The 18454-nt window shown below is 37.3% G+C and overlaps 1 protein-coding gene across 6 annotated transcripts in view; it reads left to right on the forward strand.

The window, feature by feature from the left end:
• Window positions 1-18454, forward strand: part of SLC16A1 (solute carrier family 16 member 1) — a 58651-nt gene that overhangs the window by 29911 nt on the left and 10286 nt on the right. For all 6 annotated transcript variants that reach the window (XM_025452921.3, XM_025452923.3, XM_035701033.2 and 3 more), the window contains 3 exons: window positions 3891-4151; window positions 8529-8672; window positions 15741-16604. In XM_025452921.3, coding sequence (XP_025308706.3) covers window positions 3935-4151; window positions 8529-8672; window positions 15741-16604 — 1225 coding nt within the window. In that variant the 5' untranslated portion in view covers window positions 3891-3934. The remainder of the gene's footprint in view (window positions 1-3890; window positions 4152-8528; window positions 8673-15740; window positions 16605-18454) is intronic.

Genomic DNA, 18454 nt, shown 5'->3' on the forward strand with positions numbered 1-18454 from the left:
CAACTCTGTGTTTCTAAATGTTTCTCTCACAACTCCAGAATAAACCTCTCCCCTGAATTCCATTTTCTTCAAACTACTCTTTAGATTTCATGGTCTTTCTTTCCAGCTATGTTCAGTCTCCTGGTTCACCTATTATTAATTTCACTGAGAATTATTTTTATTTCTAGAAGTTCTGTTTCAAGTCAACTAGTCTTTCAATAGTATTTAATGTGTTGTTCGGGGATGCCTGGGTGGTTCAGTGGTTTGAGCAACTACTTTTGGTTCAGGTCATGATCCTGGGTCCTGGGATCGAGTCCTACATCAGGCTCCTCTCAGGGAGCCTGCTTCACCCTCTGCCTATGTCTCTACCTCTCTTTGTGTGTGTCTCATGAATAAATAAAATAAAATAAAATAAAAACAGAACAATGTGTTGTTTGTTTTTATTTAGTGGTCTTAATTTCTTCTTTCATACTTTTAATAATTTTACATATTCATATCCAATGGCTGTAGTTCTTGTGTCTAATCCAGCTATATTGAATTGGCTTTACTTCACTCATGGTAATTAACCATTGATCAGTTTGAAATTTTGAAGCTTTATATTGTTGGGGCACCTGGATGGCTCAGTCGGTTGAGCATCTGACTCTTTTTTTTTTTTTTTTTTTTTTTTGAGCATCTGACTCTTGATCTGAGCTCAGGCCTTGATCTCTGTAACATGAGTTCAAGCCCTGCATAGAGCTCCATGCTTAGTGTGAAGCCTATGATCAATCAATCAATCAATAAGTAAGTGAGAAATTTTAGATTATCAGCTTATGTTTGGCTGGGCTTTGTCTGTGGGAAATCTTTGCTAGCAAAGCCAGACATATATCTCTAAAAGAACAACAGAGGTTTCCCACAGACATTGCCTGCCAAGCACAAGCTTACCCAGGCCTGTAGCTGTGAATTCTCAGAAGAGAGGGTCATCTCCTCTTCCTTGTCTTTTTCCTTTTCCTCTCCTTTCTTTTAACCATGAGATAGCCAAGAGAGAGAATTTGCCTGCCATCACGTTTTGCTTCCATATTGTCTCCACATGCCACTGAACAGATTTTATCCTTCTTGTCATTGTCTTTGAACTATTTTTTATCACTTTTTTTTTATCACTTTTATCACTATTATCTACATACAATGAAATCAGCCAGTTTTAAGTATACGGTTTGATGAGTAACTACTGCCATAATCAGAGCATTTCCATGACCCAGTGAAGTTCTCTCATGCCCCTTTGCAGTCAGCCTCTTTTTTCCAACCTCTAATCTGTTTTCTATTCCTAGAATTTGTCCTTTTCTAGAACTAATATAAAGGTAACCATACAGAATATAGTCTTATTTTTAGTCTTTTTTCACTTAACTAATGCTTTTATGATTCATCCATGTTCTTGTATGCATCAATAATTTGTTCCAGTTTATATTGTTCTATTATATGGCTATACCATGATTTGTTTTTCCATTCACTTGTTGATCAACACTTGGGTTGTTTTCAGTTTGGGGCTGTTATGAATAAAGCTACTAGAGAATTCTCATATAAGTCTTTGTGAAGATATGTTTTCTTTTTTCTTTTTTAAAGATTTTATTTATTCATGAGAGACAGAGAGAGAGGCAGAGACATAGGCAGAGAGAGAAGCAGGCTCCATGCAGGGAGCCTGATGTGGGACTCCATTCCCGGACTCCAGAACCACGCCCTGGGCCAAAGGGAGGCACTAAACTGCTGAGCCATCAAGGGATCCCCAAGATACATGTTTTCGTTTCTCTTGGATAATACCTAGGGATGTAATAGCTGGGTGTTCTGTTTGTATGTTTTAACTTCTTAAGAAACTGCCAAAATATTTTCCAACTTTGCTTTTACCACCAGTAACAGCGTTCTATTTGCTTCATATTCTCTTCTACTCTTGGTATTATCAGTCTTAATTTTTGTCATTCCAGTAGAGAACATATCTAGTATGTATGTATCTCGATTACAATTTGCGTTTCGCAAATGGCTAACAGTTTTGAGCATTTTTTCATGTACTTTGTTATCTGTGTATTTTCATTGATAAATTGTCCATATCGTTGGTCCATTTTTAATTGAGTTGTCTTTTACTACTGAATCATAAAAGATGATTATGTCTTTTTGTCTTCGACATGTCTTTTGTTGGATATGTTTTGCATTTATTTTCTCCCAATCTGTAGCTTGAAATCCAGTTTATACACTTCTTTTAATAAATGTACTGTTGTGTGCCTTTAGAAGTATTTGCCTAATTTAAATATTGAGTCTTTCAAACCTTGAGAATGGATTATCTTTTGTTTTTTAATTTCTTAGTTAATGTTTTATAGTTTTCAGTGTATGTATCATACATTGTCAGATGTATGTATCCCTATTCAGTAGTTTTTTGATACTGTTGTAAATGGTAGTTTTTAAAATTGCAAATTCTGATTGCTGGTTTATATATTTAAAAAATCCTGTTTATTACTGTTGTGTCCTGAAATCTAGTTAAATTCATTTTTAGTTCAGGTACCTGTTTTTTAATATTTAGCTATTGCCTACATAGACAATTATATCATCTATGAATAAGTACAACTTCTTCCTTTCTAGTCTTTATGCCTTCTATTTCTTTTTCTTGTCTGCATACACTGCAGGCTAGAACCTCTAATACAATTTTGAGTACAAGTCATGAAACCTAAACTTTTGCTTTTAGGAAACTTCCCCTATGCGCTATTTTTTTTTCCTACCCCTGCAGCATTCATTGTCTTAAATCATATTTGAAGTGTTCAAATGGGTTGGAAGAAACAGTATTTAGCAGTTGACTAGTATGCCACTACTATACTGTAAGTTAGGATTTGTATTTTGGCCTAAAGAATGTTATAGCCAAGAATGAACTTGTCCTCTGTGACCTGTATTTATTGCTGTAATATAATCTGAATGCCACTGGATTCGGTGGCAATCCAGTATGAATGGAGATAATTTGGAATTTGGAATGGAGATAACATGGGTTGCAGGATGAGTTTTATAGGGTAGATGTTGGCTTCAAATAAATGAGACCTTCATGAGAAAACAGGCAAGCCTACCATCAAACACTCTATCATCTTATTCATAATTTTAACAAGAAGTTGCATTTTCTAGCCATGCTATTCTTTAATACTAGGTGACGTCAAGAAAAAGGTACAGTTTTTGATTTAAAGTACCATCTTGTGACATGATAGTTCAATTCATGAGATTAACTATATTGACTAGCTGTTGTTTAGGACCTTCTCTTGTCATATGATGGGAAAAAATTCCTTGAACCAAAGCAATTAGATAGATAAAAGGAAACATTTCTGAGAGAATATTCCAGTCCATTAAATGAAATTCTTGTGTATTCAGAATGATCTGTTTTGCAGATTGCTGCATGCCTAGTAACTCGGGAACCCCCTTCCTAATATTTTATCAGTTATAAATAAGAGAAAGTAAAAAGAAAGTAGTAGTGAAGAATGTATTTTGGGAAAGGGAGAAAAATTAGAAAGCCTATGTTTAAGCCTGAAACTTGTATATGGCATGTATTATGTATATTTTTCAAACAGATAAGTCAAATGAGGCAGTTGGTTATTCACAGTAATTTGAGGAATTCTATTAACTGCTCAAACAAGTAGGCTTATTTGAAATAAAAGTCTGTATTTATTGAACAGGATTTATTTCAGTTATGGTTTCTTAAATGTTATGGAACTGTTTTCCTTTAATAAGCTACTATGGGCAATACCATGGCTCTAAGGCTTTTTTCTGATAATATTCCTAGAAGATCATCTCTGTTAGAAAAATAATATTGAGAAACAATTTAGTTACTTGAGAGTTGGCTATAAAAGGTTGAAGTGCTTTGCTGGTGGAAGTGCCTTATTACTAACATAGTATTTTAATTTTATATCTTTCAGGTATTTGGATTTGAACTGCACTTTGGAATTCATCTACACTTAAAATGCCACCAGCAGTTGGAGGTCCAGTTGGATACACTCCCCCAGATGGAGGCTGGGGGTGGGCAGTAGTAGTTGGAGCTTTCATTTCCATTGGATTCTCTTATGCATTTCCCAAATCCATTACTGTGTTCTTCAAAGAAATTGAAAGTATATTCAGTGCCACCACCAGTGAAGTGTCATGGATATCCTCAATCATGTTGGCTGTCATGTATGGTGGAGGTAAGTACTCCCCCAAGGTCTGCTGTTTTAGTCACATTTTTTTCATTCCCATTAACCATAACAACTGTTGCTTTGTTTGTTCCACTATAGTATTCTGAAGCTGAAATGAGAAACTATGAGGAGCTGTGATTTGGTACAACTTGGTATCCTTAAAAAGCTCTCAGAAAAATAACATGTGCACAACTAATTTTTCTTATTGCTCTCTACTAGACTCTTAACATATAAACACAAAGATTTTTCCTAAATTGATGTTGGGAGAATTCAAGTAAATCAGGCTCACCTGAATTGCATAGTTCAAAGTCTTGTAAAATCTTTTCATGGTGTTAGGATTAAAGAACAAAATAAAATTGTCCCTTTATTCCTTGACGTTATTTGTCCTAAAAGCATGTCAAATGCACCTTAAACTTTCATCATTTTTTTCCTTTCTGTTTTTCTTGACATGTTGTAAAGGAAATGTGGAGGGTAGTAAGTTGCTCAGTTACCATCATTTAAATTCACAACATAACATATAAAAGTTAGAACCTTCCATAATACTTAAAATATATAATTGCTTAGTGAGAGATTCTAAAGCCAAATGTATTTATTTACTGAGGTTGACTGGTGTCTCCTGTTGCTTAGTTAGCCAAACTTTCACCTCTGTTATGAAAAAAAAGTAGTATTAATACTACTTTTCGGTGGCAATCCAGTATCTCTGATTATTTTCACATGCAGCTCCTTAATAGCCAGTATAAAGATTCTCTATTTCAACTGTAAAATCTTAACTCTAGGTTTCTAACCTAGTGGCATATTCAACCAATATTAAGTCCTGTGCACATATTTCACACTAGGTTAGATATTGTGATAGAGAACACTTGATCTGATCCCTGCCTTTAGGGAGTTTATAATCCTATTGAGACAATAACATAAACTCATGAAACAAGAATAAATAATTGAAGTCATAATTTCATTGCACAGAAAAAACAGGTAACTTGGTTGCCTTAGAGGTGAATTAGGTGACTGGGAACAGGAGTGGGTAGACTTAGTTTTTCCACTGTATATCTTTTTATTTTATACCTTTTGAATTCTGTTTTGTCTATTAAGTACTTTGAAGAGAACATAAGTGCTAACTATAGTACTTATTTTCTTTTTTATAAGTTCAGAAAAATCAAAAGGGACTTTGGATATTATATCTAGCTTGAGAGCCAGTGATTTTGGAGGCTTTGAACTCCCATCTGCCAGGATTTTCTAATCAAGTTTTAACTATGATGGCTTGAAGAAATTGGTATGAATATTATCCAGATATACTCCAGGTGCTCAGTGTATCTTTAAGCTCACTATAAACCAGAGGTTCACATACTGCAATTTGGAGCTGTCAAAGAGCTTGAGAGTCACTTGGATTTTGCATAGAAAGTAAGTGATGTCAGTTGTGCTAATTGCACATGACACTTTCTTTTGGGAAAACAGTTCCTTCTTTGTCCTCACCCAGAGATAACTAGCACATTTCTCTGAATTTGTGTTATAATAGGCCTATGAACTGTACCCCTTTCTATTTTTAATGATAGCTAATTGGGGCCATCCTTCCTGAAATAACTCTGAAAGACAAATTGCCTATCGAGAACCTTGTGGCAGAATTTTTACTAAATAGGTTATTTTGTTTTGATTGGCTCCTAAATGGTATATTCCCTTAATAATTATCATCAGTTTTTCAATTGCCATAATTCTGTAATTCATGTATTTGGGCCTCCCCCTCAACACTAATACATTTTGAACTATGAGTGGTTTAGTTTTTTGGGTTTTTTTAAATTTACTTTAGTACTCTGGGTCAGAGATACATACTAATGCGTGTTAGAATGTAAATACATTTTTAGGAGAGGAGATCTCAGTTGCCTATTCTATTTGAGTTTTTCTTGTTTTGTTTTTTTTTTTTTAAGAAAAATGTAGATTTATTTATTTTCAGTTTCACACTAATGTCTTTAACATTCCTAGTGTAACATTGTAGATGTTACAGTATTAACTTCTACTTCACAGAGTCAGCAGTGTGGCAGTATTTTGATGTTTATAATTCTGAGTATACAGAATCTGTTTCACAACTAATTTATAGGGAAACATTTCATGAATATTCTTTCAGTATTTAATTCTTTCATCTTAAACAAATTGTAAATTCAAATTATTTCCAAACCAGCCATGGTCTAATATTTTCATGAAGTGATTGAGAAGGTCAATGAAAACCTCTTTATACATATCCTTGGTTGGGCCTGAAGTCTCTCCTGACAGCCATTTCTTGACCCAGCCCTTAAAGAGACTTAGTCCTCTGATACACCAGGATATCAAAAGGTTTGATTCCTTCTTGCGTGCTTACATAGCATAATTTGAATTTGGGTTCCCTGGGGTCAGAGCTGACCTTTTAGTTGCATCATACTGCAACTTTGAGTATAGTACTAGAATATACTGTAACTGCAGAATTTTCCATAGTGTTTATGGATATAGAACATGTCAACATAAAGTCAATAATACATTCTGAGTATGTACACTATATATTTGTTTTAAAAAATAGACTGTCTTTTGTGGAGCTAATTATAGAATGAACAGAATCAGAATTTACTGTGCTAATAGAAGAAAAACATAATTTTTATGTCTTCTGCTTTATAGCTTAGTTCCAAAAATATGGAGTACATGTAATAAGGAGAAAATGGGTTAGATTTGAAACTTGGTGCTCGGTAGCTTCATGCCTTTGCAAAGCTCAGACATAATTGATTTCCTTGTGTCCCCTTCCCTACTGATGCATTGCAGTACCCTCTGTGTTTGCAGTCATCTGCCTTAACCAGGCAGAAGGCAGACAAGGTATAGTGTCATGTAAACAAAGTTGTTATTCCCATGAGTCCATATCCATGAAGTACAGACATAGGTATATTCTCTTATAAATAAATAAAATGCAATGACTGTCATTTGGTGTAATCAGAAAATATAGTTAATCTACTTAAGAGTTGTGTTACAGCTTTTTTTTTTTTTTTTTTTAAAGATTTATTTGAGAGAGAGTGAGTGTATGCTCAAGTGAGGGGAGGGGCAAAGGAAGAGAATCTTCCATCCGACTCCCCACTGAGTGTGGAGCCCCATGCTGGGCTCAGTTTTACCTCTGAGATCATGATGCCAGCTGAAATCAAGAGCTGGACACTCAACTGACTGAGCCAGCCAGGCACCCCATGTTACAGCTTTTAAAATACTGTTTGGTTTGGATAAGACTTTCTTATAATTAACACCTAAAAATTTGGGAAAGGGTAATTACAGCTTATACCTATTTGTAGCAAGTAAGGAGGGGCCATTTAATATTCATTTTGAAAACTAATACATTAAATGCATCAAATCTTTTTCTTCCTGATCCTTTTCTCACATTCAAGAAAAACTGTTATTTTGGTATGCATCTTTTTAGCAGAGGAAATTTAATCTGATTTTCTTAGATAACACTCTATTTCCTATCTTCTTGAGTTGTTAGACCCAAGATACTTTGACCATTATTTGACATCATCTCCTGCAAGCTTTTTTTCATAGTATTGCTACCGTGAAACAGTAAGATAGGCATGGAACCAGGTTAACTCTAAAAGAAATATTCAATGCAGTACCTGAGACATCTAGATGTAACTGGGAACAGGTTTTTTGGTGTTTTTTTTTTTTTTTAATTTAGATTTCCTAATTGCAAAACTATTTAAACTTGGAAAAATAATTATGTATTTTTCAGGGGTTTTTTCTTTTTAAAAAATATGACACAAACTACATTTATGTTAATGTATAAGTAATACTCTAATATCAGAGTGTCTGTTCAAAAATTAAAACAGGGCAAATTTAACTAAATAATGTTCCTCACACCCTAGATACATCAACAAGCCTATGAACATCCATTACCAAGGTATTTTCAGCCAGTTCTGCCTTAGAAGAGAAAGATTAAAGAGAGAACCAGAGTCTTATATCTCAATAAAACTCCATCCAATGTTTATAAAGATACACAGTGATGTTTTTTAGCATCTTTATTTTCTAATGCACATACCTTTGACTATGAAATATAGAAAGCAATATTCTTACCTTTTTTTTTTTGTTTGTTTCTATCTGTTTATTTTGAAGGACTTGTCATTTAATGTGAGTGCTTTGTGCAGATATGAGGGAGTTGGTTCCTTTCCTCTCTGCTACTAAATTTCTGGTTCTCAGGATGCCTGGGTAGCTCAGTAGTTGAGATCTGCCTTCAGTTTAGGGCGTAATCCCAGGATCTAGGATAGTCCAACATCAAGCTCTTTGCGGGAAGCCTGCTTCTCCCTCTGTCTGTGTATCTGCCTCTCTCTCTGTCTCATGGATAAATAAATAAAATATATTAAATTCATTCATTCATTCATTCATTCTGGTTCTCTCTAGGTCCCATCAGCAGTATCCTGGTAAATAAATATGGCAGTCGTCCAATCATGATTGTTGGTGGATGCTTGTCAGGCTGTGGCTTGATTGCAGCTTCTTTCTGTAATACTGTTCAAGAACTTTATTTATGTATTGGAGTCATTGGAGGTGAGTTACTGTTGATTCATTTTCAAGCATTAATTTATCGCTGCCTATTTGATACTCGTTTAACAGTCATCTTTCAGATCTTTTTGGTGAAATTCCTTCCTTATAGAAATGACTTGTGATTATCATTTTGAGGAGCTATAAATACACTGAACGGTACTAGAAAAGCAAACTTTTAAAAAAATTGTCATACAGTGGGTGTTCATTGTTGAGTGAATGAATAATGAAAGATGATTGCATCCCCTGTCCTAAAACTAGTCAATGATGGTAGGTAAAATGTGTCTGGCAATTTGTTGCAAGGGTGATCATTGGTTATTTTACTCTTTCTCATTACTTCTTCCTCCCACAGAGAATAGGCTTCTGCTGGAGCAGGAGAGAGTATAAAATATAAAGCAGGAATTACCTGGCAGAATGTCCAAATACATTTCTGAGGGATAGAAGATCTACTTCATAATACCTCCCTCCTTTTTTGATAGCCCAATTAAAAACTGCTGATGCATATAATAGATTATCATTACTTCATAATCCAGAGAACATGACTATTAACATTTTGATGTATATCTTTCCATACTTCTTCCTGTGCACAAACATAAAAAATGATCAGATTATGTTTTGTAACCAGTTTTTCACTTAATGAGATACCATGAACATCTTTCCATGTCATTAAATATTCTGATAAGATTTTTTTAATCTCTGTAATTCCTAGTGAAAGGGAATATAAGGGAAGGGAGAAGAAATGTGTGGGAAATATCAGAAAGGGAGACAGAACATAAAGACTCCTAACTCTGGGAAATGAACTAGGGGTGATGGAAGGGGAGGAGTGCGGGGGGTGGGGGTGAGTGGGTGACGGGCACTGAGGGGGACACTTGACGGGATGAGCACTGGGTGTTATTCTGTATGTTGGTAAATTGAACACCAATAAAAAATTATTTTATTTAAAAAAAAATGACACACACACACAAAAATCTCTGTAATTCCATTGAATAGATAATGTATGATAGGTTTTTTTAGTAAGTTCTATTACAAATGTGGGGCTTGAACTCACAACCCCAAGATCCAGGGTTCCCATGCTATACTAAATGAGCCAACCAGGTACCCCAATACATACTGTAATTTTATTTGACCAGTCTCATAGTTAATTGTTCAATATTTAGGGTTTTGTTTCTGATTTTTTACATCTTCTTAATGTTAGTATTGCGTTGATGATCCTTTGTGAACATGAATATTTTCTTAGGATAACTTTATAGAAGTGGAACTGCTGTGTTTTTAAAAAATTACACAGGAGCTAAGTTGCTCTCTAGAAAGATCATGCTGACTTACGGTTCCACCATAATGTGAGGGGGGAATACAGCCTTGACCACAATGGAATATTATCTTTTTTAATCATTGCCAGTTTAAGAGGTGAATAGTATTTCCTGGTTTTATTTTTTTATTTTATTTTTTAAGATTTTATTTATTCATTCATGAGAGACACACAGAGAGAGAGAGCAAGAAAGAGAGAGAGAGAGAGAGGCAGAGACACAGGCAGAGGGAGAAACAGGCTCCATGCAGGGAGCCCGATGTGGGACTCAATCCCGGGTCTCCAGGATCACGCCTTGGGCTGAAGGCGGCGCTAAACCGTTGAGCCACCAGGGCTGCCCTATTTCCTGGTTTTAATTTAAATCTCTTTGATTATTGGGAAGTAAATGTTTTTAATACATTTGTGGCAATGTATTTGGGTTTTTTTCTTTGTGGTCTCTGCACAATATGCTTTTTTTTTTTTTTATGTTTATTTATTTGAGAGAGAGGGAGAGAGTGAGCATGGGGGGCAGGGGAGAGGCAGAGGGAGAAGCAGATTCCCCACTGATCAGGGAGCCCCACTCAAGGCTCAATCCCAGGACTCTGAGATCACGACTGGAGTGGAAGGCAGATGCTTAACCAACTTGAGCCACAGGCACCCCTGTACAAAATGCTTATTGACTGCTTTTGTGTACTTATTTAAAAATAATGTGTAATAGCTTTACATATTAAATTATCCCTTTGCATAAGACAGTTATTTTTTTCCAAAATTTTTTTTACATTTAATTGTGGTAAAATACATACAAAACTTAACTATTTAAACATCTTTTAAGTGTTTAGTTCAGTGGTATTAAGTATATTCACATTGTTATGGCAACCATTTCCACCATCAATTTTCAAAACTGTTTCATCTTATAGAACTGAAACTCTGTCCCCATTAAACAATAACTTCCCATTCCTTCTCCCCCCAAGTATCTATTCCCAATTAAATTTTTTCTGTTGAATTTTGTTTAAAAGAAAATTTTTTAATTTAGCCTCATTCCACTTTTTCCCTTCATGTACAATTTCAGATATTGAAAACTCAATCCTTTGTGATTTTTGTCTCGTATATCATTATCACAAGGTTATTCTACACTCCCAAGATTATGAATATATTTGCCTACTTTTTTAAAATTGTGTTTTAATTCCAGTGTAGTTAACATAGCATTATATTAGTTTCAGGTATACAACCTAGTGATCTAGGGATGCCTGGGTGGCTCAGTGGTTAAGCATCTGCCTTCAGTTCAGGTCATGATCCCGGGATCCTGGGATCGAGTGCTGCATCTGGCTCCTCACAAGGAGCCTGCTTCTCCCTCTGGCTGTGTCTCTGTCTCTCTGTGTCTCTCATGAATAAATAAATAAAATCTTTAAAAAAAACAAAATCTAGTGATCCAGCAATTCCATATATTAATCTGTGCTCATCAAGATAAGTGTATTCTTAATCTCCTTCACTTATTTTGCCCATCCCACCACACCTCTCCCCTTATTCTCTGTAGTTAAAGGCTGGCATTTTTTTAAATTTGTCTTCCCCTCCCCCTCCTTTGTTCATTTGTTTTGTTTCTTAAATTCCACATAAGTGAAATCATATGCTATTTGTATTCTTTGACTGGCTTATTTAACACAGCATTATACTCTCTAGGTCCATCCATGTTGTTGCAAATGGCAGGATTTCATTCTTTTTATGACTGAATAATATTCCATTGTACAAGCGCATCTGGGTGGCTCAGTTAAGTGGTTGAGCATCCAACTATTGGTTTTATGTTTTTTAATTTTTTTATTTATTTATGATAGTCACAGAGAGAGAAAGGGAGGGAAAAGCAGGCTCCATGCACCGGGAGCCCGACGTGGGATTCGATCCCAGGTCTCCAGGATTGCGCCCTGAGCCAAAGGCAGGCGCCAAACCACTGCGCCACCCAGGGATCCCCAACTATTGGTTTTAGCTTGAGTTGTGATTTCAGGGTGCTGGGAATGAGCCCTGCCTTAGGCTCCGTGTGCATCGGGGAGTCTGCTTGAGATTCTCTTCCTCTCCCTCTGCCCCTCCCCCTGCTCACATGCATTCCTTGAGCATGTGCATGCTCTCTCTAAAGTAAATAAATAATTCTTAACAAAAATAATATTCCATTGTATATGTGTACACCACATCTTCTTTATCCATTCACCAATCAGTGGACACTTGGGTTGCTTCCATAATTTGGCTATTGTAAATAATGCTGCAGTAAACATCAGGATGCATATATCCCTTTGAATTGATAGTTTCATCTTCTTTGGGTAAATATCCAGTAGTGGAATTACTGGATCGTGGTAATCCTATTTTTAATTTTTTATTCTTTTTTTTCAGGATTATTTATTTTTTCATGACATACACACAGGCAGAGACATAGGCAGGAGGAGAGACATCGTGGGCAGAAGGATCCCACGATGTGGGATCACAACGTGAGCCAAAGGCAGATATTCAACCACTGAGCCACCCAGGCATCCCTCTATTTTTAATTTTTTGAGGAACCTCCATACCGTCTTCCACAGTAGCCACTGTGCATTCCCACCAACAGTGAACAAGGGTTCCTTTTTCTCCATATCCTCACCAACACTTGTTTCTTGAGCTTTGGATTTTAGCCATTTTGACAAGTATGAGGTGATATCTCAGTGTAATTTAATTTGCATTTCCCTGGAGATGAGTGATGTTGAGCATCTTTTCATGTGTCTGTTGGCCATCTGTATGTCTTCTTTAGGGAAATGTCTATTAATGTTTTCTGCCCGTTTTTAAATTGGATTATTTGGTGTGTGTATGTATGTTATATAAGTTCTTTATATATTTTGGCTACTAGCTCTTTATTGGGTATGTCATTTGCAAATGACAAATTGTTTTGTTGATTGTTTCCTTTGCCATGCAGAAGGTTTTTGATTTGATGTAGTCCCAATAGTTTCTTTTTGTTTTTGTTTCCCTTGCCTCAGGAGACATATCTAGAAAGATGTTACAGCTGATGTCAGAGAAATTACTGCCTGTATTCTCTTCTGGGATTTTTATGGCTTCAGGTCTCACATTTAGGCCCTTAATCTATCCTGAGTTTATGTTTATGTGTAGCATAAGTGATCCAGTGTCATTCTTTCGCATGTAGTTGTCCAGTTTTCCTACCACCATTTCTTAAAGGTACTGTCTTCTTCCCTTTCCATATTCTTACCTCCTTTGTCAAAGATTAATTGACCATATAAATGTAGGTTTATTTCTGGGCTTTCTATTCTGTTCCATTGACCTATGTGTCTATTTTTGTACTTGTCTCTTACTGTTTTGATTACTTATGCTTTGTAGTATACTTGAAATCTGGAATTGTGATACCTCCAGCTCTGTTCTTTTTCAAGATTGCTTTGGCTGTTTGGAGGTTTGTTGTAGTTCCATACAAATTTTAAGATTATTTGTTCTAGTTCTATGAAAAATGCTATTGATATTTTGATAGGGATTGCATTTAATCTGTAGATAGCTTTGGGTAGTATGGATATTTTAACAATATTTGTTCTTCCATTCCATGAACATGGAATGTCCTTCCATTTGTTACATTTGCCTACTTTCAAATATGTCCCCCCTTTTTTACATTTAAAACTTCTGAATTGAAGAAAATATTTTACATAAAATGAGAAGAAATGTAAACCTCTATTTGTTTCTCAAATATTTGTAGACAAGCAGTGTTCAAGATGTTGTTGGGAATAGAGCAACAACTATGGCTAAATCATATTCTTTCATGGGAGGGGACAGACAGTACTACTCACAAATGTATGAATAAATAGGAAAAATACCCGGTAGTGACAATGCTATACAAAGCGGCAAAACAAAATGTTCTGACTGGTAAGGACTTGGGTAATTTACAAAGGTAGGTCGCTCTGAAGAGATGACCTTAACTAAGAGATTTGAATAGCAACAAGGAACAAGCTTTGTGAAAATTTAGGGGAACCGGGCTATCTGGGTGGCTCAGAGGTTTGGTGCCTGCCTTCGGCCCAGGAGTCCAGGATCAAGTCTAGGAGTCCCAGGATCGAGTCCCACGTTGGGCTTCCTGCATGGAGCCTGCTTCTCCCTCTGTCTGTGTCTCTGCCTCTCTCTGTGTGTCTCTCATGAATTTTTAAAAAAAAAAAAAAATCTTAAAAAAAAATTAGGGGAACCTAAGCCCCAGGTCAACAGCATTCTTATTGGCGTAGGTGAGAATAGAATGATCTGGTATCAGATGAAGAATGGGAGGTAAGGGCCAAGGTAAAGGTTATGGATGGGAAGCCATTAGCAGGCTTGAAATAGGGGAGTGATCTGCTCTTGTGTATTGGCTTAAGCCTCTCTAAGTAGCTTAAACATAATTGGTAGGGAGCAGGAACAAGCAGGGGCCAGGGAGAGCATCTAGAAGTTATTTGAGCATTTATTTACTTTTACTAGCAATGTTTATTGAATAATTCTTTCTACAGTAATTTAAAATTTCACTTGTACATTGAATGTTTTATATACATACATATATATAAAATCAGATATGTTCATGACTTTCTGTCCACTTTTACTGATCAGTGTTTATCTCTTTCTGAGTCAGAGTCACACTGTTGTAATGATTGTAGCTTTTGGAAGTCTGTTTAAAATATCTGTTAATGTCTGTCACACTCTTCCTATAGCACCAAAAATTTCCTGGTTGACTCCCATGCATTCTCTAAGTATGTTTCAGAGTCATTTTACCTATTCCAAACTGAAATGCACTGACATTTTCATTGGAATCACATTAAATTAATGCACTCATTTGGGGAGTACCGACGTCTTGACAATGCTGTGTTTTATTTTCCAAAAACTGTGTGTGTGTGCTTTCTTTTTTTTTTTTTTTTAATTATTTATTCATGGGAGACACAGAGAGAGGCAGAGACACAGGTAGAGGGAGAAGCAGGCTCCATGTAGGGAGCCTGATATAGGACTCAGTCCCGGGACTCCAGGATCATGCCCTGAGCCAAAGACAGCTGCTAAACCGCTGAGCTACCCAGGGATCCCCTATGTGTTTCCTTTTTTAATTCTTTGACTCTAAATTTAGGAAAGTTACACAATTGTAGTGATTTTTTTTTTTTTTTTTTTTTTTTTTACTTTTTGGTGCTATTGTAAGAGGAATAATTTTGTATTGTATTTTCTGTTGTAAAACTTGTCTCTCATTGGTAATTGTTACAATGATTCATCAGGTGATTCTGTAGGGCGAGACAAATAGTTATTCACTTTCAAATAATATAAGCAACAATTATAAAAATAACATTTATTGAGTGCTTACTACATGCCAGATACTCTAATAAGTGTTTTACTCACAGTCACACTGTTTGCCCCTTTTACATATTAAGAAACACATGTCTGATATTACCAGCCAGTAAGTACTGAAGCTGAGATTTGAAATCACATAGTCTAGTTTTAGATCCCACACTTTATTTTTTTTTTTAAGATTTTATTTATTAGAGAGAGAGAGAGAGAGGTAGAACACAGGCAGAGAGAGAAGCAGGCTCCATGCAGGAGGCCTGACGTGGGACTTGATCTAAGGACTCCAGGATCACACCCTGGGCCAAAGGCAGGCACTAAACCACTGAGCCACCCAGGGATTCCCAGATCCCACACTTTAAGCCACTATATAGTATGTCCTGTAGTGGTAAGGATTTTTGTCTCCTTTGCATTATTTTTACCTCTTACTTTATTTTCATTGTCTGGTTAAGTAGTTTCAAATATGTTTCTGACATTTATGTATTCTTTTCCCCCCACTTCCCCAGGTCTCGGGCTTGCCTTCAACTTGAATCCAGCTCTGACCATGATTGGCAAGTATTTCTACAAGAGGCGACCGCTGGCAAATGGACTGGCCATGGCAGGCAGCCCTGTGTTCCTCTCTACTCTGGCTCCCCTCAATCAGGCTTTCTTTGGTATCTTTGGCTGGAGAGGAAGCTTTTTAATTCTTGGGGGCCTCCTACTAAACTGCTGTGTAGCTGGAGCCCTGATGCGACCAATAGGGCCGCCACCAACCAGTGCAGGGAAAGATAGGTCTAAAGAATCCCTTCAGGAAGCTGGAAAATCTGACGAGAAAAAGGGAGGTGATGCAAATACAGATCTTATTGGAGGAAACCGCAAGGAAGAGAAAGGATCAGTCTTCCAAACAATTAATAAATTCCTGGACTTATCTCTGTTCACACACAGAGGCTTTTTGCTATATCTCTCCGGAAATGTGCTCATGTTTTTTGGACTGTTTACTCCTTTGGTCTTTCTTAGTAATTATGGCAAGAGTCAACATTACTCTAGTGAGAAGTCTGCCTTCCTTCTTTCCATTCTGGCTTTTGTTGACATGGTAGCTAGACCTTCTATGGGACTTGTAGCCAACACCAAGTGGATAAGACCTCGAGTTCAGTATTTTTTTGCGGCTTCTATTGTTGCAAATGGAGTGTGTCATCTGCTAGCACCTTTATCCTCCAGCTACACTGGGTTCTGTGTCTATGCGGGCTTCTTTGGATTTGCGTTTGGATGGCTCAGCTCAGTGTTGTTTGAAACACTGATGGACCTCGTTGGACCTCAGAGGTTCTCCAGCGCCGTGGGACTGGTGACCATTGTGGAATGCTGTCCTGTCCTCCTGGGGCCACCACTTTTAGGTATAGTATGCCTTACTACCTCTTTGGTTCTGTTAACATTAAACAGGCATAGAAGATGGAAAAGGTAATAGAAAACAGAGATTAGTGAGCTGCTTGGTGGCAGAGAACATTTCTCATTTCCGTAGCTTCACTGTTGGCACAATGGTTGGCACAGCATAATTGCTCGGATTCTTAACAGAATTGAAAATATATTGAACCATCAACCTGAAAGAGGAGTCAAATGTTCTTACAAATGGCATTCTTTTTTGAAGTATGTTTTCTCTTCAGAAAACTTAATGTGCTTGTTGTAGAAAAACATGTAAAATACAACTCCACCTCTGATAGTAGCTCCCATGTAAGCTCATGGTTTACCAGCAACTGTTCTACTTTGTGTATCCTCATGTCTTACAAGCCTATGAAAGAGGACTGTCACAGTTCCTACTTCATAAGAACTAGAAACTTCGAAAGGTTAAATAATTTGCCTTATATCACATGGCTAGTAAGGGAGTATATAATTTGGGAACTGTTTCCTAAGATCATTAAATACTTCATCTTTTGAATTAATAGCTCATTAGATAACATTAGTGAACATATAATTTGGCCTTCCTTTTATTTATTTTATTTTTAAGATTTTATTTATTTATTAATGAGAGACACGGAGAGAGAGAGACAGAGGCAGAGACACAGGCAGAAGGGAGAAGCTGGCCCCATGCAGGGAGCCCCATGTGGGACTTGATCCCAGGACTCCAGGACCACGCCCCGGGCCAAAGGCAGGTGCCAAACCGCTGAGCCACCCAGGGATCCCCTGGCCCTCCTTTTAGATGTATACTTTTTAGAAGTATGATTTGGCTAGTGAGTGAGCATACATAAAAGAAAAGCCCTACAGCTGTCTTTTGATTCTGCTCTCTTCCTCCCCATATCTAGTGATTGTCCCAAGTCTTGTCAGTTTTCACCTCCTACATCTCTTTCTAATCAGCCCACTTTTCCATCACAACACCACTCTGTCCACAGCTCCTGTCTCCCATCTGGGCTGCCCCAGTAGCCTCCTAGCTGCTCTACCCAAATCCACTCTAGCCAGCCTTCAATCTGTTTTCTTCTCTGCAGGCAAAATTATCTGCAAATACAAACCTGATACCCCAGCTGCTTAGATCTTTCCAGTCGCTTCCCATTGTCCTTAGGGTGGAGATCAGATTCCCTCTAGTGGCCTACAAGGCGCCCCCCAACCCCCACCCCAACCTGGCCACCTGTCTCTCCAGCCTCATTTCCTGTCACTCACCTTTTGTTCTCTCTGCTCCAGCAATCCTGCCCTTCCTCCTTCCCCTCTCCCACCCCAGCTTCCCACCACCTGCCTTTGCACTTGCTGTTCTCTGGCCACATCCTTCTCCCACCGCCTCCTCCTGGATAACTCCCATCCCCCTCTAGGTCTCTGCTTCATTTGCACTTTAAGGGAAGCCTCCCTGACCCTGCTGGCTGCTCCCAACCCCCCATTTTCTGCTTTCAAGCCCTCCTTGTCACAGTTTGTGTAGTGATTTGATTAACATTTCTCTTGTCCACTGAACTGTGGATGTTTGCTCCTCTGCTCTCCCTTATCCTCAGGGCCAGCAGCCCAGTGCCTGGTGTGTGTGCAGGCTCAGTAAGTAGTGCTGGATGACCAGCGCCCTGAGTTAGAAAAGCACAAGGAATCGTATTGGAATGGGTTATATTCAGTCTTCTCTTAGGTGGAGAGTAAGGTTGTATGATATTCCTTAACATACCAATTTGATGAGGTGGTAACAAGGGATTTCATGGCCAAAAGCATTTTGGAAACACCAAGTCTGATAGATATTTCTACTAGAGGACCTTGCAAAACCTTTAATATGCCTATGACGTTG

The sequence above is a fragment of the Canis lupus genome, chromosome 17, assembly GCF_003254725.2.
Source record: "Canis lupus dingo isolate Sandy chromosome 17, ASM325472v2, whole genome shotgun sequence".
Lineage (NCBI taxonomy): Eukaryota > Metazoa > Chordata > Mammalia > Carnivora > Canidae > Canis > Canis lupus.